A 24,168-nucleotide genomic window follows, 5' to 3' on the forward strand; every position below is an offset into this window, starting at 1 on the left:
TTTAAACTGTGTTAATAGGCCACATAAAACCAGAGTTAGCATAAAAATACAGATGATCTTTGTTTTCTGAATAATACTGTGTTAATTACTGCGGGAAAAAGCTGTAAAAACTGTTTTCTAAGGACACTGCTAGAAAGTACTCTCTGCTTGTGAGCAAAAAAAAAAAAGTACCAAGTCAACCAATCAAAACATGATGTGGCAACATGGCATTTGGTTGTTTAGGAAGAGTTTTAGAAGTTTAGAAGTTTTAGGAGTGACAGCAGTGAAAAGGAGCAAGCTAAAGAGAGACAGAGAGAGAGTTTTGAGATGTGAGAGATTTGTGATGTTTAGCATGTTTGCAGTATATTGTTAGTGTAGTTGTTGTTTTGTTTTGTGTGCCAGATCTACTATTAAGTGTCACAGTTGCTGCAAAAAAGCCACCAAAAGCAGACTGAAGTGTAAACGCTGTGGGAAAACAGGAGTAGTCATAAGCCTCACAATGTCAGACCTGCGGGGTTTATGCCTGTGCTGTGCAGTGGCACAAATCATTTGTGTGCCTTCATATTTGATGCAGAACACCTGATTGTTCTGTAAATAGTTTGAAATGGTTATATAAAAAACGCCTGAGGCCTCAGCTGCATTTTTAGAATCTTAAATTTTAGAATAAAATTTACAATTTATATTTGCAATTCAAGTTATGAAAATGATTTGTTAAACATGTTTGCTGTTGTTACAATAGAAAATTTAACTTAATTTAACTGTTAAAGTAATTTAGCACAAAATGGTTAACAATAATAATCCCGTGACATGCAATAACATTTAAATATTTACCCGATTACTGCGCTGGCATTTCTCTCTCTCTCTTTTAAACTTCATCATGATATCGCTGCACAGTTTTAAGATGCTTTGAAACATCTACAAAAAAACAATAAAATAAGTAAAAACATTCTTTAGCATTGTTCTAGGGGTGGGCGATATAAACGATATACGATAGAAACGATATAAATTTGGCCAACGGTAGAGATTTTTACTATACCGCTCTATCACGATAGCGCATGTTGATGATGTCATCAAGCTGCGCCTGTTTTGGTCAAAAGCATCGCAGCGGCTAAAACCATTATAATCTGCAATATATGCCGACAGTCACAGCAAAGAGATGAAGCACTTTTGAAATATGGGGAAAGCCAAAAACTGCACTTCCTCCACTTCGGTAACATTGATTCATTAATGACTTTTATCGAGTGGAAAAAAAGTTGGCGTTCATCCTCCAGCTTCACTGTGCTAATGTTATAATAACATAGCTGTGTCGCTAGCAATCACGTTGCACAACATTATACACCAGGTAGTCCAACTTCAGTAACCCTGCAAACGCCACTGCTGCTTAGTTTTCTATCTTCATTTATGTTGGAAGTGGTAGCAGAGCTGTACGTTTGAATTAGTTTCATAAATCTCTCAGTCAGAACATGGTATGTCATGTTTAGGTGGAAACTAGCGAGCTAACTTCCTGTTAACTTCTAAATCCGTTAAATTTAATAACTTCTGTTTTCATGGATGCCTGGATGTTAAACTTAATTGTTACACCTGGTAAAGCAGCAACGCTGATGATTTTATTAAAGATTAAAGAATTTAGACAGTTTTTAACTCTGTGTTCGTTTGACTTTGGGACCTGAAGCAGACGGAGTTTTGGACCCAGATTACTCTGCGAAGCTCCTCACTACGGCAGCCGTAATGCTCTGACAATCCATCAAGCAGTGCGGTTTACCAACGTTGTACTAAAACATTTTTTAACAGATTTCTGCACGCCCAAATCGGTTCGAGGTCAGTAAGCACAACCAGAATTCATGCATAAGGCACGCTCTCGATTTTTGAGAAAATTAAAGGATTTTAAGTGTGCTTTATAGTGTGGAAAATACGTTATACAGAAGAAAAGAATATATCGCTATATATATCGTTACCGCACGTGCTTCAAATTATATCGCGATATGAATTTTAGGCCATATCGCCCAGCCCTACATTGTTCAACATAAAGTATTTATTTTCATAGCCTATATTCCCTTTACCTGGAAGAGGGCAAACATCAGCCTTGAATGAGAGTTTAATGGAGTGTTCCATGGTTTCCTTCAGTTCTTTGCAGATGGTCGTCTAATTTAGATTAAAAACAACGTAAACATCTGAATTAGTGTGTACATGTATGTTTAGAGTTATTGTGGCCAGTTTCCTTTAAACAGTTAATTTCATCTCATCGTAGAAGACTAAATCTTTGTAATACTGACAAATACAAATGTAAACAGCCACCTCAGTGTAATGATTAGAGAATGCCCTGACTGAGCAAAAGCACTCAGATATATAAACCATGATGAATGAAGAAGGATGCAACACAACATGACCAACCTTCAGTTTATCCATCTTCTCCAACATGGTCTTTTTTGCATCCTCATACATGTTCCTATTTGAGGATACATGTGTCTCAAGAGTGTTCCTCATGTTTTCCAGTGCATCTTTTCCTGAAATTTTCTTTGCATCTACAAGAAGACACAAAACGTTGTCAAAACATTTTCTTTTTTTAATACAGTTGTGATTTATCATTGTGACAGTTGACCATCTTCTTACCATCATAGCCCTTTTGCATGCTTTTCACAATTGTCTCTGTTAGACTGTTGTAGATTATTTTCTTCTTCTTTAGAATTATTTTGTTGAGTTTTGCCTTAATTCTTTCCTCCTTAGACACACGAAATATGGATCTGTTAAAAATGACTGTTTTAGGTAAATTCTGCTGCTAATGCACTGATAAAGCTGATTGGTTTTACCTCTGTCTGGAGAAATATCAGCTGCAGTTTGACATCTAGGTTCTCTGGAAGCAGCGGTTTTGTGTCAAGTGAAAATCTGCTGATGACTCCATCGAAATATCTGCCTTTAACATCATTTCTGAAAAAAAAAATTTCATGACGGCAGCATTGACAAGTTTGTTTTAGGTATGTTTTAGGTATCATGTGATTATATGGTACAGAATTAAATGTTATTCTTACGGGAAGGTCTTTCTGAAATTTTTATCAATGCTGTCAGTCAAACAGGAAGCCAACATTGTGTTGAGATTTATTTCTTCCCCGTTTTTTGGTTTGTGGATGCCGTTTTTCCTAACCACAGCCTGTAATTGTTTGAAAACAATAGTGTTTTCCTGAAACAAATCAAGAAACCATTTCTAAACACATGCTCATTAAGTGAAGAATCTGTTGCTTTCACGTTAATTATAATTCTGAGACATACATCACAGTCCAAAAAGGTTTTCAGCTTTTCTTCAGAGGTTTGGGAATTTTTAACCCCTTCTGTAAGACATTGTTCAAAATCCTTGATCGCTTTTTCAAGTGCTTTTTTCACTTGATCCAGTTGTTCTGTCATGTTTTTCTCAAGGACTTTACATACACCATCTGCTTTTCCAACACCCTGAAATTAAAAGGTATATATATTTTATTTTAAAGCAGTAATACTATAAATACAATAAATACTATAAATCTGTTTTTTATTCATTATTTTTAAATTTTGTCTGTCAGTGCTTCTCAAGACATCTTGATAACAAAACTTTTCTTAGTTGTCAGAGTTGTGCAAACATTTCGAGTTTTAAATTTGTCATTATTATCTCTTGATGCATGCTCAATCAGCCAGGTAAATTCTGTTCATCTGGACGCTTTATGGGAGAAATGTTTAGTCACTCATTCAAGTAACTTCTTCAGTCTCAGCTGACTGCAGGTTTCCCCAAATCTTATTAACACTACATTTGCATGACTGAAACCAGCCCACTGAAGGAACAATGGGCTGGGAGGTCAGCTTATGATCATAAATATATTTGTCCACATAGATAACTTGATGTTACCTCATTTCTGCCCCTGGCACCTTCAATCAAAGACAGAATCCCATAAGCTCCATTCACATAGATATCTGTCTCAGAGTGGCACTCGTTGAGATTTTGCAAGATGTCTTGAAGTTTGGGTATTTCTGTAAATAAATGTGATTTAATCTAGCAACTCCTTCCTGATTTAAGTAAAGTAAAAATAAAACAAGACATTCACTGAACAAGATTGTTTTCTTTTAATCACAAAATATTCTGACATGCTTATTACCTACCATTGTCGTCTTCTTTTACACGTTTTCTTTTTAGGACCTCTTGAGCACTCACTGTGAACACTTCGAAATCTTTATCGCTGAACTGCTCCTGAAATAATGAGTTTTAATTTTAATGAAGCTTTGGCTCGCCATTATAGAAAACTATTCCAAAGTCTGTAAAACTCACACTCAGAGTCTTGTTCAGTGTGTGGAATTCGTTCATCACTTTTTCCTTGGCTTTCTTGTTTTTTGTAACTCTTAATTGGACAGAAAAGGAAACTAGATTCAACATATGACTTAAACATATAGCAACATATCAAGAAAATAGCTGAGTGGATTTGAATGTGGAGTGCAACATACCATTAAAAACCTTTACCACTTCAAAAAGACGTCTCAACAAGATCAGCATATTAAAAGGACCGACCACTTTAGGTCCTGTACTCCTGCTTTCTTTTTACCTTCTGATCAATCTTGCTTTCTGTTCTTCCTCACCTTTTCTATGCTTTACGATTTTATTCATGGTAATAGTTAGGGATGCACCGATACCGATACTGGTATCGGGTATCGGGGCCGATACTGTACAATGTGTGCGTACTCGTAAAAGTTAACCGATACCATGAACCGATACTAATGTAGCCCGGATGGGAATTTGGGAGTAGATACTCATAATTCCCATGGATTTGAACGCCACGGTAACATAAGGTGTTCATAGTTCACAGAAGAGAACGGCATGGAGAGATGCACGAGGTTAGCTGAACCAAAGTGAGAGACTCGGCTAGTTTTACTGAGGTTAACTAGCACAAAAGAGTGTGTGACTAGAAAGCTAACCGTGTGAGAGCTTCGCAACAGAGTGTGGGTGAAGTGACTTTTTGATTCAATGGTCGCACCACCGTGCTGTGTTTCCAGCTACGACCGCCAAGGCTAAAGGCTAGCCCGGACTGCTTGGCTGCGCCGGAGGCAGCCGCTATGGACTGTCGGAGAGCTGGACAGTGACTCGCTAACGTGCTGTAGCAGAGACAGCATCGGGTCCGCAGGGAGTGGATTTAGTGTGGCACTGGTACACGGCGACCTACCGAGCAACAGAACTGTAAGTCAGACTTTTGTGCTCTTACTGGGGAGAAGAGGATTTTTCTCCATCGTCCGGCGTGAGCAGCAAACAGGCCTGCAACAAGTGTGAATGTGAGTGTGTGTGGGGCCCATGTGTGAATATTGTATGTTTAGTGGATTTATATAACGTGTTTTGGAGTGTATATTAGTGAGTCACTTACCAAAAGGTGATAACATAAGTTGGGTTGTTTAATATAATTTGAAAGGGAATTATTTCATTTATACAGTGTATTTCATTTGGTTAAGGAATTGGAATATCATTTGAGTTTAAAAAAGGGATGTGTTGTACAGTATTTGTCTCTGCCCTTACGTTCAGTAAACGTTTCGTTTGGGTTAAAGAATTGTCTGCGGTCGTTTCTTTACTACTGGTTAAGTTTAACTTGTGTGGTAGAAGTATCGGTTTTTGTACTCGGTATCGGCAAGTACTCAGATCCAAGTATCGATATCGGATCGGTTTGAAAAAATTGGTATCGTTGCATCCCTAGTAATAGTTCTTATTCTACTCATGTCACTTTACTGGTTGGGGGCCAACATCATTTTCTTTCCTGCAGACTTTTGTGTGTCTCAAACCTCACATAGCTCTGCCCCATATGAACCTGTGCCATTCACAACGGAAAAACTGCTGGAACAATAAAAAAGTCTGTGACAACCCAGGGCCTGCAGCTCTTGCTGTATGTCATGGGGAAGTCCTAGAGATGACTAGCTCTCATTGGTCCACAACACAGTGGTGCTTTTACTGATACAAGCCAGACTGTGACTATTACCCAAAGATAAATAAACTTAACGTCAGCAGATAAAAGTTTTACGTATATTTGGAAAAATAGTCTGAAGTGATCTAAATTAAGTTGAAATAATTTTGACTGAGTTTAATTGATTTTGCCCTGTAATCACTGAAAAAGTAATACATAAATTATTGCTATTGTTGACATCTCACACTCACAAAAACTAAAAAACAAGCTATCTTTTGAAAAATAACCCCCCCCCCCAAAAATTCGTCCCTGTAAACTAACTGAAACTTGTTTTAACATAAAAACAAACAAACATATAATCTAATAAACAACACAGGATTATTATTTCTGGTCTGTATTATCTCAAAAACATGATGACAGAGTTTATTATGCATTACTTAAAGTATAGGTACTTAATGCAAAAGCACAGCCCTAAGGGTAGTAACACTATATAATTTACAAATAAACAGGAACTGGTGGTTATTTTTGTGTAACATATGTGTTAAATACTTGTGAATTTCCCCCAAAACACTTAAAAAAAATCATTTTGCATTTTAATCTCCTGCCTGTGTGTCTGTGTGTGTTCGTGTGTGTGTGCGCGCTGTGTGTGACGTAGGCATGTGCATGTGTGCCCCGGTTTCAACATGGCCGGATGTAGAATATATATATACTGGAGGTGCTGGGTATACAAGTCTGGCCTAAGTCTTCGGTCAGAAAGACTGCAGCAGTCCAGGAGTTGAGTTCACTGTCTTTAATTAAGCTTCACAGAAGAACTGGTTACAGCAGGGCTTGCCAGGATAAATTCAACTGTGCGGCAGCCAGATATGAACTTATAACTGTAGCAGATGCAGTATAGGTGACTATAAGCATGGTTTTCTGGAAACAGAAACAGGTAATACTATAATTAGCAGGGTCAGAAATAACTAAGCAACAATCAGAACATATCATCTACTCAGACACAGCAATATTTTACCATGTCCACAAGGGGTCACCGTAAGACCACAAGTTGGCTAAATAGCACATATATTCCCAGTTGCTAGTACTAAGGCAAGAATGTGGCAAGCTAACAACAGTTAAACTAAGCAATAAACAACAGAAAAATCCTTTAACCGCGGGATGTAATCGTTGGAGGAGATTCTGGCCACTGGTATGAACGTAGTGCAAATTAACTAAATAATTAAATAATTAAATAAACCTACTAACGTGATATCAGTGTACCGAGGCATAACTTTAGCTTTAAACATGCACAAACAACTATGACTATTATCGTACCAGTTATCATACCAGTTAACAAAGGTAAACTTACAGATTCATTAACGCACACAGAATCACAGAAACTGCGTTACAACTCCCATGCTCTGTCGCTGCGCCTTTCGTCTCTCACTCTCCCTCTGCGTGATGCGCACATGATCAATGATGCACTCATTTGGGTGCGCTTGATTCCTGCCTCTAGCCATCCTGAGGCCGAGTCAGCAGGGAATTTGCACAGCCGCCCCCAAATTCACTAAGTGAATTTGCAGAACACAAAGGTCCCTGCTGGATAATATACACCCCTTCAGTCCTCTGGCATTTTTGGAAGAGTGATGAGTTTAGTCACGGGGCGAATGTATGTAGCTCCTTTTATGTCGACCTCAGCTGTGCGTATCTTGCCATCATCGCTGGGGATCACTTTAGTTACCCGCCCAACTGGCCACAGAGCCCTTGGTAGCTGTGGGTCAGTCACCATGACCACTCGATCTACTGTAAGATCTGGGGTACCGATGCGCCACTTTTGACGGAGCTGAAGGTTCGGTAGGTAATTGCGAGTGAACTGAACCCAGAAATGGTCGGCAAGCACTTGGCTATGTCTCCAGCGGCGGTGTCCCAGTAGGTCACTCTTGCTGTACACTGCTTGTGGTAGGGATGCGTCTCTCCGCCCCATAAGCAGAAGGTTCGGAGTAATGGGATCAGGGTCCGCAATGTCTGATGTTGCATAACCAAGAGGTTTCGAGTTAAGAATGCCCTCCACTTCTACAAGCATAGTCATCAGTACTTCTTCTGGGACAGCTTGGTCTTTCAGGACGACATGCAGGGAAGCTTTGACCGACTTGATTTCCCTCTCCCATGTGCCTCCAAAATGTGGAGCAAGTGGTGGATTGAATTTGAAATCAATACTCTGTTCAGCGAGCTGTTGCTTCAAAACTGGTTCCATGGCAGCAAAATCTTCTCTGAGTTCCCTCTCTCCTCCTCTGAAGTTGGTGCCATGATCACAGAGAATCTCAAAGGGTTTTCCTCTCCTTGCCACAAAGCGCCGAAGGGCAAGCAAGAATGAATCTGTGTTCATGCTGCACAAGAGGTCCAGATGTACGCACCTGGTGGTCAGACATTTAAAGATAATACCCCACCTTTTCTCATGCCTCCGTCCTATTTTTATGGTGTAAGGGCCAAAGCAGTCGACTCCAGTGGACCAGTATGGTGGTTTAGTGATGCGTAATCGTGCAGCTGGTAGGTCTGCCATCTGGGGAGTGACTGGTTTGCTGCGCCATTTACAACATTCCACACAGCTGCGTTGATGTCTCTTGATGATCTGTCGGCCGCGAAGTATCCAGTAGGTCCTCCTTATCTCTGCGAATATACGGTCAGGACCTGCATGTAACAGACGGTTATCATAGTCCTGCACTAACAGCTTTGTGACGGGGTGATCTGGTGCAAGAACTATAGGATGGATGGTGTCCTCTTTCAGATTTTCAGCCCTCCGGAGCCGACCTCCAACCCTGATCAACCCTGCAGTATGGTCTAATTCAGGTGAAAGCGACAGCAAGCGGCTGTTAGGGCTGACAGTTTTACCTGACTGCAATGCAGCCAACTCTGCCGGGAAACTCTCACTTTGTGACCTTTTCAGGAGGGCAATTTCTGCCTCCCTACGACTGGAGGCAGTCATCGGTGGAGCGGCCGCCCCGTGGAGGGCGTGATATGTGGCATGTATCAGCTCGGTCCAGGATTTGAACTGGGTCAGATCAGGCGTCAGCGGGCTGCTTGTGGAAATGTTGCCACAGAAGATGGTGTCGCGGATCTCTTCCTTCTGCATCGAGCTCACCGTGGGGTGCGTAGGCCAGCTAGCGGGAGGCTGATGGAGGAATGCTGGGCCATCTGTCCAGCGGTCTGGCTTAGTTAAATCCTTTAAGGATTTCCCACGTGTGATGTCATCGGCAGGGTTCTCTTCAGAGGGAACATATCTCCAGCTCTCAGCTCCAACAAGCTCTTGAATTTCTGCTATTCGGGTTCCCACAAACACTTTATACTGCTGGGATTCAGACTGGATCCAGTGAAGGACAGTGGTCGAATCGGTCCACAGAGTAGTTGTCTGTAATGGCAGGGTTAACTCGGTCTGCAGAACTTTGGCTAACTGTGCTCCTGCTAGGGCAGCACAAAGTTCCAGGCGAGGTATTGAGAGCTGCCTTTTGGGTGCCACACGGGATCGGGCCATCACAAATGCCACTTCAACTTCATTGCTGTCAGTCTCTACTCTCAGGTATGCAACCGCACCATAGGCTCTCTCTGAGGCATCACAGAAGATGTGTAGGTTCACGGGGCTCCCAGCCGAGATACCAGGAGTGTAACACCTTGGCAAGCTGAGGTTTGGCAAGTATGGCAGCTCACTTTCCCATGCTAACCATACGGACAGGAGCTCATCAGCAATCGGCTCATCCCAACCCCTCTCCTTCTTCCAGAGTGCCTGAACCAGAACCTTGGCTCGCGTTGTAAAGGGAATGATATAACCTAATGGGTCATATTGGCTTGCCAGTACTCTGTAAACATATCTCAGGGTTGGTGCAGTACGTGGAATGGCACGGTGCTTGTATCCCAATGTGTCAGAGCTGCAGCGCCACAGGAGACCAAGGGAAGACTCTTGTGGTTCAGTCTTGTTAGTGGTCAGCCATAACTCACACTCAGTTGATTTGGCTTCTGTTGGTAGGTGAGAAATAACCTCAGGTGCGTTGCTAGCCCACTGCCTTATCTCAAATCCTCCACTGGCAAGGAGGGCTCTCATCTTGTCTATCAGGTTTTTTGCCTGAGTCTGAGACTGTAGAGACTGTAAGCAGTTATCCACATAGAATGCATGGAGCACAGAGTACAGTACCTCTTCATTGTCTTCGCTGTGATCCTTTACATGGCGCTGCAGGGCATATGTAGCACAGCATGGGCTACATGTGGTCCCGAAAGGAAGGACACGCCACTCGTACACGTCTGGGCTGCGCTCCCTCTCCCCATCTCGCCATAAGAAGCGTAGAAGTGGCTGGTCCTCAGGCAGAAGGCGCACCTGATGGAACATGCCGCGAATATCTCCACTGATAGCTACAGCATACTCTCTGAATCTCAACAGCACGCCAAGCAGTGTTGACCCAAGAACCGGGCCAGGAAGCAGGTTCTTGTTAAGAGAAGCTTGCTTGTAGTTAAAGGAGCAGTTGAAGACGATTCTGGGCTTGTTGTTGTGGTACACAATGTGGTGCGGGATAAACCATGATTCCGCAGAGCTGCTCACCTCATTCGTGCCGATCTTTACTACATAACCAGCTATCTCCAACTTGTGAATTTCCTCATTGTAGACAGCAGCTTGATCTGGACTGTTACACAAACGTCGCTCTGTCGCTCTGAGGAGTGCCATCACTGCTGTGGGAGGTGCCCGAAGAACAGGTGCATTCTGTCTTCGCAACAGTGGAGTAGCATAGCGAGCCACTCCATCAACGGTGACCCGGATAGTCCCTTGCTCCAGTTGTTCTATGGCTGCTTTCTCTTCGCCTGATCGCATCACCTCCTTGTTGGTGTGGAAGGGTAGGGTGTCCAGCTGCCAGAGTCTCTGGACATGTTGATGCAGCTCATCTGAGGAGGAGAGAGTGGACAAATGCAGACAGCTTCTCTCATCTGTTGGTTGCTGCAAAAAGCTTGCCGGTCCCTGGATCGCCCACCCCAGCATTGTGCACACAGCCACTGGGCCACCAACTGGACCGGTACGCACAGGCTGGGTAGGTATTATCAGGTGGGGGTTATCAGAACCGATAAGTAGCAGGGGCTGGACTTTGTCGAAGGACTGCAGGGATAAGCCTCTCAAGTGTTTGTATCGTTGTGTCAGGAGGTCAGCAGCACGTGATTGCTCTGCCAGAGTTACTTCGGCTGCTGTAAAAGCCTGGTGAATGTCATACTTCACTCGGTTTGTCATACCTGACACCTGAAAGGATACAGTGGCTCCCTTCAGCTGTACGATTTCTTGTCGAATTGTCCTGAGGGACAGAATCTCTTCTGTTCCCACAAGGCCAAGGTGATGGACGGCAGCAGGTAGTATGATTGTTCTTTCAGAGCCATCATCCAGGACAGCATATGTGTCCAGTGTTTTCTCCCCATTTTGCAACCTCACTGGGACAACCTTTAGCATTACTCGCCCTGAATGGCTGACTTGGTCCAAGAAAACCATGTTGGAGGACGTATTTATGGTCAGGACGCTCTCTGCAGCAGCAACATCGTGGAGTATGAGCAGATGTTGTTCTCCACATGTTGCACAGGGCTTCTTCAGAGTGCAGTTTTCTGGGGAATGTCCTCTGCCACATTTCCAACATCGTTTTTTCTCTTTTATCCAGGTAGCTCTGGCAGTACAGGTGAGCGTGGCAAAGTCAGCACAGGCATTGAGGTAGTGCTCCTGGTTATTACAATAAGGGCAGAAGGGCTTGAAACGCTCTCTCTTCTTCAGGTGTGGTACAGTGGCAGGGCTCGGAGAAGGATTAGCGGGCTTCGATCCCTGCTGACTCCCAAGCAGAATAGTAGCGGGTTTGACCCTCTGTTGTCTCACTGTTTTCCGGTCCTTGTACTCAGTATGTGCTGGTATAGCTGGGAAGGGGCTTGTGATTTGGCGAGACACTTGCAGAGTCTGGGCCTTCCTTTCCAGCCACTCAGCTAGGTCAGGGAGAGTGTATGTACGGTCACTGCCACTTTGGATAATTCCTCGGTTAAAGCAATGTTCAGCAAATGCATCTCGATAGTTAGTGGGGAGTTTGGTGAGTAGGGTGTCCACATGAGACCCACACTTAAGCTCTGACGATGAGGGGCCCTCCATTGTACAGAGCATCCCCACTAGAGTTCCAACTGCTGTAGCAAAGTCATCAAATGCTTGATAATCTCCAGCCCTGACTGGTGGGGCATTCAGAATGGCCTTCAATTCCCCCTGCACTAGCTGCCTTGGCTGTCCGTACCTCTGTGTGAGCGCTTGCATGGCACTTGTGTATGGGGTCTGACTGTTGACATACCTCTTTGCCACTTGAAGTGCAGATGGGAATGTGAGATGGTCAAGCAGGATCTGATACTTATAGTCTTCACTTAAATGCTTGTGCGGACCAAGTAAGCTGTCCAGACCCTTTTTGAGCATAAGAAAATCACTCTCTTTCCCTGAGCTGAATACAGTCAGTTTGGGTTTAGGAATGCCAAATGATGAAGCAATCGCCATCTCCATCATACTTGGCTGATGTGAACTGTCTACTGGGTGAGGTGTTGGATAATAGTGCTGACCACGGGGTGGTCTAGGATAATGCACAGGTGGACATGGCAGTGGAACAGACTGCCAGGCCCTGGGAAGTGCATCATACTGCTGCTCTGGCGGAACATGCTCAGGCTGTAACAGTGTGGTAGAGGGCACTGGCTGAGGCACATGTGGTTCTGGCTGTGTTAGAGCAGGGGGTACAGGCTGCGTTAGCAACGGCGGCGAGCAGGCTGGAGGAGCCGTGGATGCGGGGGCTGGTACAGACATCGCTTCTGAAGCAGGCTGTGGGTTTGATGCAGCAGTGTCAACCTGCACTTGAGGAGCAGGGGCTTGTGTTGGAGCGTGCAGAACCTGGTGCTGAATGTTAGGTGCAGCTCTTGGACTGGGAGGCCGAACCGGGTAACCCAGTTCTAAATGGGGGAGGCTACTGTAATGTGGCTGAAATGCTGCATAGTGGTATGAAGGATAAGGCAGATGTGCACTCTGTGGATACGAAGGCAATCTGACCCTGTCCATTTCCACTTCAAGTTCTTTCATCTGCTGGCTTATCGTTTGCCAACGTGATTCCAGCCGCTGCCATCTTTCCTCTGGACTTGCCGTACCATAATGACCAGCTGCAGGGTAGTTAGGGGAACTCCCAGGGCTTAGTGGTGATGCTGGTCTTACTGTGGTACTATAAAGACAGTGAGCTGGGTAGGTGAGTTCAAAGTCCTCCAGATGTCCGGGAATGCGTCGCACCCTGCTGGGACGGGGACTCAGTGCAGGCTGGTCGTCGTTAAACTCTCTGGGTGTAGCCATAGCGCAGCTAGTATACGATCCGGCTCGAAGGACCACTTGTAGAATATATATATACTGGAGGTGCTGGGTATACAAGTCTGGCCTAAGTCTTCGGTCAGAAAGACTGCAGCAGTCCAGGAGTTGAGTTCACTGTCTTTAATTAAGCTTCACAGAAGAACTGGTTACAGCAGGGCTTGCCAGGATAAATTCAACTGTGCGGCAGCCAGATATGAACTTATAACTGTAGCAGATGCAGTATAGGTGACTATAAGCATGGTTTTCTGGAAACAGAAACAGGTAATACTATAATTAGCAGGGTCAGAAATAACTAAGCAACAATCAGAACATATCATCTACTCAGACACAGCAATATTTTACCATGTCCACAAGGGGTCACCGTAAGACCACAAGTTGGCTAAATAGCACATATATTCCCAGTTGCTAGTACTAAGGCAAGAATGTGGCAAGCTAACAACAGTTAAACTAAGCAATAAACAACAGAAAAATCCTTTAACCGCGGGATGTAATCGTTGGAGGAGATTCTGGCCACTGGTATGAACGTAGTGCAAATTAACTAAATAATTAAATAATTAAATAAACCTACTAACGTGATATCAGTGTACCGAGGCATAACTTTAGCTTTAAACATGCACAAACAACTATGACTATTATCGTACCAGTTATCATACCAGTTAACAAAGGTAAACTTACAGATTCATTAACGCACACAGAATCACACAAACTGCATTACAACTCCCATGCTCTGTCGCTGCGCCTTTCGTCTCTCACTCCCACTCTCCCTCTGCGTGATGCGCACATGATCAATGATGCACTCATTTGGGTGCGCTTGATTCCTGCCTCTAGCCATCCTGAGGCCGAGTCAGCAGGGAATTTGCACACCGGAGGTAAGTCACTTCCATGCTGCTCTCAGCTAATTAAAGTTTGTGAAGATTACAAGCTGCAATGCAAAAATAGTTGAACCGCCGCGTTTTTATCTGTTGTTAAGAGACTTTTTCAGTGCAAGTTTTGTGGAAGGTGAGATTCACTAATTTAAGTTTTTAATGAGCTTTAGCCAAGAACCCAGCTGTAATATTAGCATGCTGAGTTAGCCTGGTCACTAGCGGCAGGTGAAAGGAATCGCTGCAATATATTTAACAGCATGCACTGTTTTCCTTTGTCAGGAGAAGTGTCCTGGCAGGCACGTGACACACACAGATCAGACCTGTATTTCTGTGTTGCAGATGTGCAATAAAGAGCCCAAAGACCCAGTACTGTCTCCTGCCTCTTGCTTACACGCCAGAACACAACGCACTGACAGGTGTAACTTACAGACAGGTTAAATTTAGACAATGTAACACAAGCTTCATTCCCACCAGGTGTCAAATCTGTGCTCTGACGGTTCCGTGTAAACAATCAGGTTTTTTTTCATTGGCTAAAAGCTGCAATTTGATTGGCTACTACTGCTGCGTTACACTGATACGCCATGGGCTCCCGCGGAAACAGCAGCAGTTTACCCACTAAACCGCTCAGTGAGACACATAACAAGCTAATAAAGTGTAGGCAAGCCTGTGATGAGGATTACCTCACAGGTGGGGCCCAGACAAACCAGTCCACAAATTATATTAACATGAGGGATGTGCGACATGAGAAACCGGACCCTTTTCTTTTTGTCTTCCATGTGAGAAAAGTGCTTTGTACAGCGCTCACAAAATGGCAAGTGAAGGTGATATAGATGCAGTTTGAAAACTGTGAGCATCCCAACAACTTGCTCTACATGTGTGGAGATTTTGGTGTGGTTGGTGAAATTAAACAGGGAGTAAATGAGATCTATCTTTAACCAGCTGCTCACAGACACAGGTTAAAGAGAAAACATTCATCCTTGTCATCTTAGGGTTGATAACATTATGTGTCTTTAACATTTATTTGATATCAGTTATTGAGTACTTTTTCCACTATGTCCAGAACTACTGTATATGGTTTGGTAATTCACTTACCGATCATCTGCAGGATCAGACTTGGTGCAGATAAAGTGGATTTGCTGACACTGACCACCATTTCCAATCAGGCCACTTTTCAGGATCTCCCAGGCTTCAGTTTCTGATGCTGCTCGAGTAATTTCAGCCACAATCCACACAGTGGAGCAATCTCCAACAATCTGAAAGGAAAATGATCAATGTCAGTTATCAATAATGAAGACAAAAGATATTCAGACAACACAGGAGAAAGCAAGACGCAGTGGATGTGAATACATTACCTGTTTCCACATTTCGTTCCTGCTCTTGTTACGATCACCATTTCCAGGAAGGTCCACAAGTGTAACATGCTGGAGGAGGTCATTGTTTGGCACCCTGACAGTCACACATTTCACTAGTGGCCAAAACCACTGCTGTGCTCTTTTTCCATCTTCCTGCTTTGGTCCATCTTCCTGCTTTGTGTACATACGAAGTCTTTGAAATAGCTCTTGAGCCTGCAATAAATAAAATAACTTTAATGCAAAACATGTATGATCACTGAAAGGGTATTACAAATTGAATTAAAGAAGCAACATGAAATATGACTGAAGAGCAACAATAGCTTCTAGTGACCAATATAACCTATACAATATTACTAAAAGTTACAATTACATCAGTAAATTATGCCGGGAAACCCAAATTGCAGCATAGGCTAATGTGTACAGCCATATGTACACTGTTAGCCTCAGGAGCTACTCCTGACATCTTTGGCATGAAAAGCTTTTTGAAAGTTTTTATCATATCATCCATGCATAACATGATTTTTTGGTTTGTTTCAAATCCTTAAAAAAAAAAGAACTAGAACCAGCTCTGGTACTTCTGGTTGTTATTTTATGGATTTGGAGTTTTGATGAATAAAAGTTTTCTCAATTATTTAAATTCTGCTGAACTTGCAGTTAAATCCGTCCAATTTCTGAAGAGTAAGCTGACAGTAAATTATGTAAATGTCAGTCTTTGCAAACCCAAGACATGAATACTTTAAATAAGAAAGCATAGGAGTTTCTGGTCTTACTGTTTCACATTCCAAAGATTTCTTCGTGGACTCCAAAAATTCTGGAATATTTTTGAAATACTTTGGTTCCATGAGGGTTTCAGGGGATTTGTCTTTCCTTTCTTCTCCATACAGGGCTGACAGCTTTTCATCCAGGTCCCAATAGTCATCATCAGCTTCCTTTAGAGTTTTCAGTGACCATAATTCATCGTCCCACTCCTAAAACAAGATCAAAAGAAAAAATCAATCTTCTCAGACTAACTAGGAATTCTAATTATTATAATTATATATGTAAATACATATACTGTGAAAATAAACATTAATATTTTATTGTACCTCTTTTTTAATGAACTCAATTTGTGCCTCATACTTTGAGCTGGAAGTGTTAGCCTCCACCTTTATCATGACTGTGGTGCATGCACTGATAGTTCCAGTAGGCAAAAGATTCATCTCATTAATGATGGCATTGATTAATGAGCTCTTTCCAGCCCCAGTTCGTCCAAAAACACCAACCAGCTCTCTTTTGTCAGTTTCCAAATCACTGATTTTATTCCTGTTGAACAAGAGTTTAAACGTGGCTTAATTTATTCAACAATGAAATGCATGCAAAATTAGAAACCCATCACTTTGTGAACAACTCGATAAAGAAATGTAAAGTATTTTTTCCCAGTACTTTAAAATTAAAAATGCTTCCACAGATTATACAGATACAAAAATTGCAATGGCTAGGTTTGCTCAGGGAAAGTCTCTGGTACAATGCACGGTACGGTGAACAGTTGTTTGGAGTGAATGCTTTTTATTGTTTTTATCTTGTGTGTGTGATTTTCTTTCAACAAAATGGTCTTAAAAAAAGAGATCAGGATCTCTGTATAAATGATTCTAAAGTAAAATGTCTTTCCTGTTGTTTAACAGAATGAGGAACCCTTAATACTCACTTTATAAAAGCACCAAGCTGTTCTTTGTCGTTTATATGGTCCTTGACTTCTTTCATTATGTCTTTCACTTCAGATAATATTCTTGTTTCTTTCGCTGTGAGAGTAAAGAAGTGCTTAGCAGGAACCAGTTTAATGTTCAATGTGATACACTGATATTGAAAAACAGGAGTACATCAGTACATGATCTAAATAGTATTTTATTGTACCTCAGACACCAACAAACCAATGCAAAAGTGTGTGTGTGATTTAGCATCAGACACACGCTATAGAAGAAAAGTTTTACCTTACAGTGAAACTGCCATTCTTTGGAAACAAATGTAAATACCTGAGTCACGCTGTCTTTTAGTTGGTGGTTGCCTTTCGCTGGACTCCCCGTGAAGATCTGATTGTCTTTTTCCTGTATGTTTTTTCAAGACATGAAAAGTTAGGTTTGTTGTCTCTCTCAGTGGAGGTATTTGGTCAAAAGAAAATTATTTCTGTCTTTAAAGATAATTATCATAAATAATAAATATGTGTCTCACCTTTTGAACTCCTAGGTAGTGAAGCCTGGAAATTAAAATGGATTAGGGGGGTTTTAAAAAATTGCAAAGAAATGAGAGACTTCACACAGGCATCATTTAAGCACATTTTTAAGAACTTATGTCTGAACACAATCACAATCCACAATCCACGCAGTGAAATGTAAATTTATTATATATATCATATATATACATATATATCATCTGAGATTAGAATTATTAACCCTTGAAAGTTAAATACAGAAAATGGGCAAGTACATGAAGAATAAAGGCATCTTAAAAATCAACATAATTCTGACCGGAACCAATTTTGAGCAAACAGTGAAAGTATGACTGCTGATAAAAATAATAGTCAATCAGAATTAAACCTTTTAACTTACCTGAGCAGAAAATTCAGGTGTTTCTTGTCTTTTGTTTTGTTCATTCTAGCAAAATGAAAATCCAGAACTGTAAATGGCTGATATGATTCTAGTAAATTCTATTGTTGTCATAAAGACATAATCTCAGAAACAGAAAATCATCCGTATGCAATAATATATGAGGGCCAGAAGAGTCACGCCCATTGAAATGAAGCATTTTGTGCTTTAATTAAATGTGCAATATAACATATTTAGTAAATGTATTTGCAAATTAATTTCCTAATTCTTTTATTTATTTATACATTGCTAATGTCAAAAAGTAATGTTTGATTGACTTCAGCAAAGTTCATAGAAAATAAAAAGAGTAAATTACTTATATTGTCATATTATTGTTATATTAATTAACAAATACTTCATACAAAAATGTATTTCACAAAAAAAATTAAAAATAAAACTGTCAATAAATAAATTGCCCCTCCGACAGCCAAACCCACCTGTTCTCTGATTGGATTGTTACATTTGTGATTGACATGACATGACCAATCAGATGAAAGGAAGAAAAATAGGGTCACACAAATTCTTTTTACACATACAAATCCTGATTTACAAGTAAAAAATATTTATGACCACATTTTGAGCCCATATTTGTCAATTCAGTTTGGCAATTCAGTTTTAGTAATGAAATGAATGATCATTGGCTAATGTCATGCTTGTAGAGCTGGTGTGTAGAAGCCCTTCAAGCTGGTCTGTAGCCTTTATGATTATATCAACACAGAAATGAACAAATGTCAAATTACAAATGTCAGATTACTAGTGCAGTGTTGATGTCAATCTAACAAAATCACTTTTTGCTTTCTTTGCACACATATTATCTAATTTGGATTAGGATTGTCGTGATATTTTTGTATAATTTTCTCACAGAATTTACTAATTTATTGTAACAATAAAGCTTTCTTTGTTTTTTTCTTTAAACATTTTTAATTTAATTTATATTGCAGAAATTCCCATTTATTACAGATAGTATCCAATGACACATTTTGGGCCTAAAAAAAAGATAAAACATAACTTTGGAAATAAATTTACTAATGTTTGTTTTGTTGCACAATTTATTATTAAACCACAAAATAGTTTAGTTTTCTTCATGCATGTGACTCTCCTGCTCCTCCATATTTATATATGTGAGATTTTTAAGACCAAATGTAAAAATATTTACCAGACTTACCTTTAACTGCTCAAGTCTGCATCTGAATCTTGCCCTTGGACCAACCAAAGGGATTAGCTCAGTGATGTCATTTTCAGTAAGACAGAAAAGGCTTTCCTCTGTAATTTTGTTAGCTGTAATTAAATGTTAAATCTCAGTTATGGAGAGGTGCAAAATTTAAAACTGCTACAGAAATCCACCTTATGAAAAAAACAAGTGAAATAAGTATGTCTATTTATTTTAAATGCCACTGCGCCTTTGTGTGATAAAATGTCTGTGATGACTTGACAATGTAGAAGATGCTACAGAAAAGCACTTCTCTTCCAGACATGTAAAAATCTCAACAGTTGTACAGCAAAATCATATCAACAGAGTTTCTGTTTCAGAGTTTACTGATTCCATTAATATTAAGATCTTTGTTTATCAAGAATTAGTAATAATAATTTACCTTCAAATCGTTCCTCCAACTCATTTAGCTGCCATTCAATCAGTTTGTTTCTTACAAAATCATCCATGACCAAGAAATGAAACTGAAAGATAAACTGTAATATTTAACCAGACTAGATCTTTGTTATCAGCTTCTCCTCAAATGCATATGTAACCCGTTTGTGTGTGTTACACCTGTCAACACGTGCAATGGCGTGTGAATAAGAAGCAGGAGACAGCACCAGATCTTTGGGCTCTTTACTGCAACATCTGCAACACATAAAAATAAGGTCTGTGATCTGTGTGTGTCACGTGCCTGCTAGGACACCTCTCTTCTGGCCATGATGAAAGGAGCTGACCTACAGCAGTATTAACTCCACAATAACTCTCAAAAAACAACAAAAAGCATTAAAAAAATGACATAAAATAATATACCACTGGAAAATCATCCAAAACAACTTATAAGAACAACACACAAAATAATACAAAAACAATCAGACAATCAAATAAAACACAACAACCAGGACCCGACATTTTGGTGCATATAATTTAAACCTTAAACTCAAATACAATCATATTAATAAACGTCATCCAACAGGCAATACAACCCTGTACCACAAAGGGAATCAATGAAAAACTACATTTCCAGAACATAAAAAAACATCTCCGTACCTGCAACACATACAAATACAGGTCTGTGATCTGTGCGTGTCGCCTGTTAAAAAAACTACTGCAGTGATTTCTTTTACCAGCCGCTAGCGACCAGGCAAACTTAGCATGCTAGTACTATAGCCAGTGTTGGGGAGTAATGGAATACATGTACCGCCGTTACATATTTAGAATACAAAATGTGAGTAACTGTATTCCGTTACAGTTACCGTTTAAAAAGGTGGTATTTAGAATACAGTTACTTTGTTGAAATAAATGGATTACACGGCGGTACTTCCCTGTTTCATATTGTCGCGGGTCAGGACTGTTCGGGTTTGTTTGACAGCTGTTCTGTTATTCCAGGCGGCAGCGTTACGGTTGCCATGGTTACAGTGTGACACTCTCTCTGCGTGTTTCCTGGGTGAGAGAGCGCCTTTTTGTTGTTGTTGTTGTGCTAACCTAATAGACAGAATGCTACAGGCATGGCCCTAAAGAATGTAGCCTGATGGGCAGTGTAGTCCGTGCTGCAGCGAGAATGGACTGCCATACACGTTATGTGTCTGTGAGCGAGGGAGGGAGAGAAAGGAAAAGTCCGAGCTGTCACGGAGCAAAAACGGGAGACTCGATTGTACTCGATTGTTTTCCTCCGGAAACAATAAGTTCCGTTGGAGAAGCCTTTCAGCACCTCTCTCTGTCTCCCGCAAGCAAAGTTGACCCAGACAACAAAGTAAAGCTATTTTTCGGCTACGAGCCCGACACGAACCCACCGTATTAGCCAGAGGTCCCTTTACTACTGTTCGGAGCCGCGGACCTTCAGTAACAGTAATAAATCACAGCAATAGTACATTCACGTAGTTGTAAACAGCATGATAATATATTAAGTAATCCAAAGTATTCAGAATACGTTACTCTCATTGAGTAACGTAACGGAATACGTTACAGAATACATTTTGGGGCATGTATTCAGTATTCTGTAGTGGAATACATTTTAAAAGTAACCTTCCCAACACTGACTGTCCTCGGGCTAAAACTCATTAAAAACTTTGATTAGCAGACTCAGCCCTCTACAAAACTCACAACGAACAAGTCCATTAACAACCAGACCAATTGTCACGTGAGAGCAACGTGACAATGGGTTTAAATCTGGGACTCTCCACCAACAATCCTAATTCAGGGTCTGCAGCCTTCAAGGCCGCATTTACAAGGATGCCAGCTGCCGTTAAACGCCAAAGAAGAAGAAGAAGCAGTCTCTGGTATCATAGCTGTTTCCAAATTTAGGGGCTGCATCCTTCGGAGGCTGCATTTGTAGGCCGATTATGTCACAGAAACAACGACGAAGGCTGTCCCAATTTGAAGGCTGCTCCAAATGCGGCCGACAAATGTGTCCTTCATTTCCCCCGATTTGAAGGATGGGTTTGCCCCCCAAAAAATGGCAGATGGCTGAAGCGGGGCGGTGGAAGAATAAACTTTCAAAAGTAAGTACTGAATATTATGTCACTTATTTATGTGCGAATGTATAATAATGAAGCACATTAAAACATTACTGTTGGCCACATGTTGGCAAAGTTATGTGACATCAGTGATGTTTGTACTAACTTGGTTTAAAAGCCTTTACTTTAAAATATACGCCGTTCAATAGTTGACCTTAATCTTATAGAGAATGTGATGATTTTATGGATAATTAAAGTCAGTCATACATCCACAAACACAACAAGCTGAAAGTCAGTGATGCTGCTCGGTTTGCAGTCCTGAATATGACGGCACAAGCAGGATTCACTGCACTGTTAATGTTAGCTATGTTATATTGCTGCCTCTGTTCGGTGGTGTCGAGCCAAACGGACTTTAACGTGTGTTTGAACGAGCTGACGGTTCACTCGTTAAGCTGAAAGAAAGATGCTTTAATCACAGGAGTCACACATGTGTCCACTGGACCATCTGGAACTCTTCTTGTTTAGCACTCGTAATAACACAAACACTAAATCCTCCTTCTCTTGTGCTGTTTTGTAGCAGTGTGTACACCTGAGACTGTCACCTGTCTGTCTGTCCTGCACTCTCTCTCTGTTTCTTTCTCTCTGATTGTGGAATAAAAGGATGAACATGTATTTATAAGTTACACTTGTGTTTGAATCCTGCAGCTTATCACACATTTGATTTCCATGTGTGACAACTGCAAGTGTCCAGAGTGAGGACAGACTGAGGGACCCACTGCTGCACATCATCTGTGAGGCTTTGCACCCCTGATGATCCACCAGGACAAACTCAGCAGTGTGTGAGGAAGAGGAGGAGGAAGAGCCAGCAGCAGCTGACAGATGGAGAGAATAGACAGACTGTTCCCTGTTTGTGAAGGACTGCTAGGAAAGTTTAACATAACTAATTGTCTGTCCTGAATCAGTCTTATTAGGTAATGTTCAAATAATGTTATCATCCCAGTGTTTTCAGTGTGGGAGAAAGTACTCAGGGCCTTCAAGTTACACACTATGAAAGGCAGCAACAAGTTTAATATTCAGAAACCTAAAGTATGTATCAGCAGCAGAATGGAGCTAAAAATAAATGTTTGTTTCAGTTCTATGAAGCTTTGAGTATTTTGGATTAGTAGCACTGCTGTGTTTGTTGCATCATATTGCTGTAATTGTTTATATGCTTTATATATTCTGAGGTAAGTTGATCTATAGTGTTACATCATATTCTATAAGGATGTTATGTGTTTGTAGATTTTCTGTCCAGTTTGACCCATTTAGCAGAAGTCAGCCTGTTTAAGGCTCTGATATCTATTCTGTATGACTTAAAGCAGTTATGACATGGTCTGATTTTCTCACCCAATAAAGGGATATTTAATATATCAGTCTGATCTTCATTCTATCAGAAACAGTTATCACAGCTCTTTTTACACATATATGTAAGCATTGAGCCAAATTTAGTAATGCCAACATATTACACGGACAATATTTGTCTCTTATAATATATAATATATATAGACTGTTAAAGATACTTGTCTTTAAGTGAAGATTTATGGTGACAGTGTTGGGTAAGTTACTTTAAATCAGTAACCGAGTTACATTACTAGTTACTTCTATAAAAAGTAACTCAGTTACTTCAAGTTACTCATTACTTTCAAAGTAACTAGTTACTAGGGAAAGTAACTTTGGTTTTACTCAGACTTCTCTTGTTAATGTGTTGCTTCCGTAACTGGATACCCAGGAAGACTGCCAGTCTTCTAGTTTGCTTACTTGCTACAAGTGCACTGTGCCACCTACCAACAGAAAGGAAAAAATAATGTGTATAATGTGCAATAATGTGCATACTTCCACGAGAGAAATCCCACGAGAGAAATCCCACGCCTGCACCGTCGTTGACCGCCGCCATGATTCTAGCCTACGTCACAGCGTCATGTGCGCTTTTTACATCCAACACAAAAACTGCAGTCGTGGTGCTTTTGATTGTACTCAGAACTCGGAAATTCTGCCTTCTGAATAGGAAGATGTAGGTAACACCAGACTGCAGATGAGCTGCATACAGAGCTGGACTGGGACAAAAAAATCGTCCCGGGCATTTTGACTAGAGACCGGCCCACCATTATAGGAAAAATCATGAAGCCTTTGAATGAAAACAAACACTGTTGTGACAGTGATGTGCACTGTCTTGATGGTATATATGTATCAATCTATCAATGGTTTGTTGTAATTATTTTTTAAAAGCTAGACATTTTAAATGAGAATAAGAGAGTATTTCCTTGTGCCCCCCTTTCCCTGTTAATGCCCTACATGGACCCCTGGCAAAACTTTGCTAGATCCGCCCCTGCACAGTTACCAGCTGTCAGCTACGTAGAAAAGGATCCTGGTGTTATTTGTCTCTCAGAAACAGTTCATAACTTCAACTCATCCATG

The 24,168-nt window shown here is 41.1% G+C and overlaps 1 protein-coding gene and 1 long non-coding RNA gene across 2 annotated transcripts; both read right to left on the bottom strand.

Moving 5' to 3' along the window:
• Positions 1-794: 794 nt before the first annotated feature.
• On the bottom strand, positions 795-19,795 carry LOC106096514 (nuclear GTPase SLIP-GC-like). The gene is made up of 20 exons (XM_025904971.1): positions 19,659-19,795; positions 19,232-19,344; positions 18,031-18,075; positions 17,654-17,678; positions 17,458-17,529; positions 17,133-17,226; positions 16,534-16,750; positions 16,219-16,416; positions 15,449-15,661; positions 15,189-15,349; positions 4,265-4,334; positions 4,099-4,186; positions 3,848-3,969; positions 3,244-3,420; positions 3,006-3,154; positions 2,787-2,904; positions 2,590-2,698; positions 2,371-2,501; positions 2,040-2,121; positions 795-894 (listed from the first exon to the last, which is right to left on the bottom strand). Exons 1-20 carry the CDS (start codon positions 19,723-19,725, stop codon positions 845-847), a joined length of 2,301 nt encoding a protein of 766 aa, XP_025760756.1. The 5' UTR covers positions 19,726-19,795; the 3' UTR covers positions 795-844.
• Positions 13,284-14,077, bottom strand: LOC112845556 (uncharacterized). The gene is made up of 2 exons (XR_003218398.1): positions 13,906-14,077; positions 13,284-13,475 (listed from the first exon to the last, which is right to left on the bottom strand). It is a non-coding gene; the product is annotated as an uncharacterized LOC112845556 (long non-coding RNA).
• Positions 19,796-24,168: the final 4,373 nt, after the last annotated feature.

This window comes from Oreochromis niloticus, unplaced genomic scaffold, assembly GCF_001858045.2.
Source record: "Oreochromis niloticus isolate F11D_XX unplaced genomic scaffold, O_niloticus_UMD_NMBU tig00007864_pilon, whole genome shotgun sequence".
In the NCBI taxonomy this organism is placed as follows: domain Eukaryota; kingdom Metazoa; phylum Chordata; class Actinopteri; order Cichliformes; family Cichlidae; genus Oreochromis; species Oreochromis niloticus.

Bases quoted from the DNA above. Each gene is read 5' to 3' on its own strand.
- LOC106096514 (XM_025904971.1), bottom strand. From the start codon at position 19,725: ATGGATGATTTTGTAAGAAACAAACTGATTGAATGGCAGCTAAATGAG. The intron at 17,679-18,030 runs GTAAGTTAAAAG...TTTAATTTCCAG, and splicing joins CACCTGAATTTTCTGCTCAG to GCTTCACTACCTAGGAGTTC. The intron at 15,662-16,218 runs GTAAGACCAGAA...TATTTATTGCAG, and splicing joins AATCTTTGGAATGTGAAACA to GCTCAAGAGCTATTTCAAAG.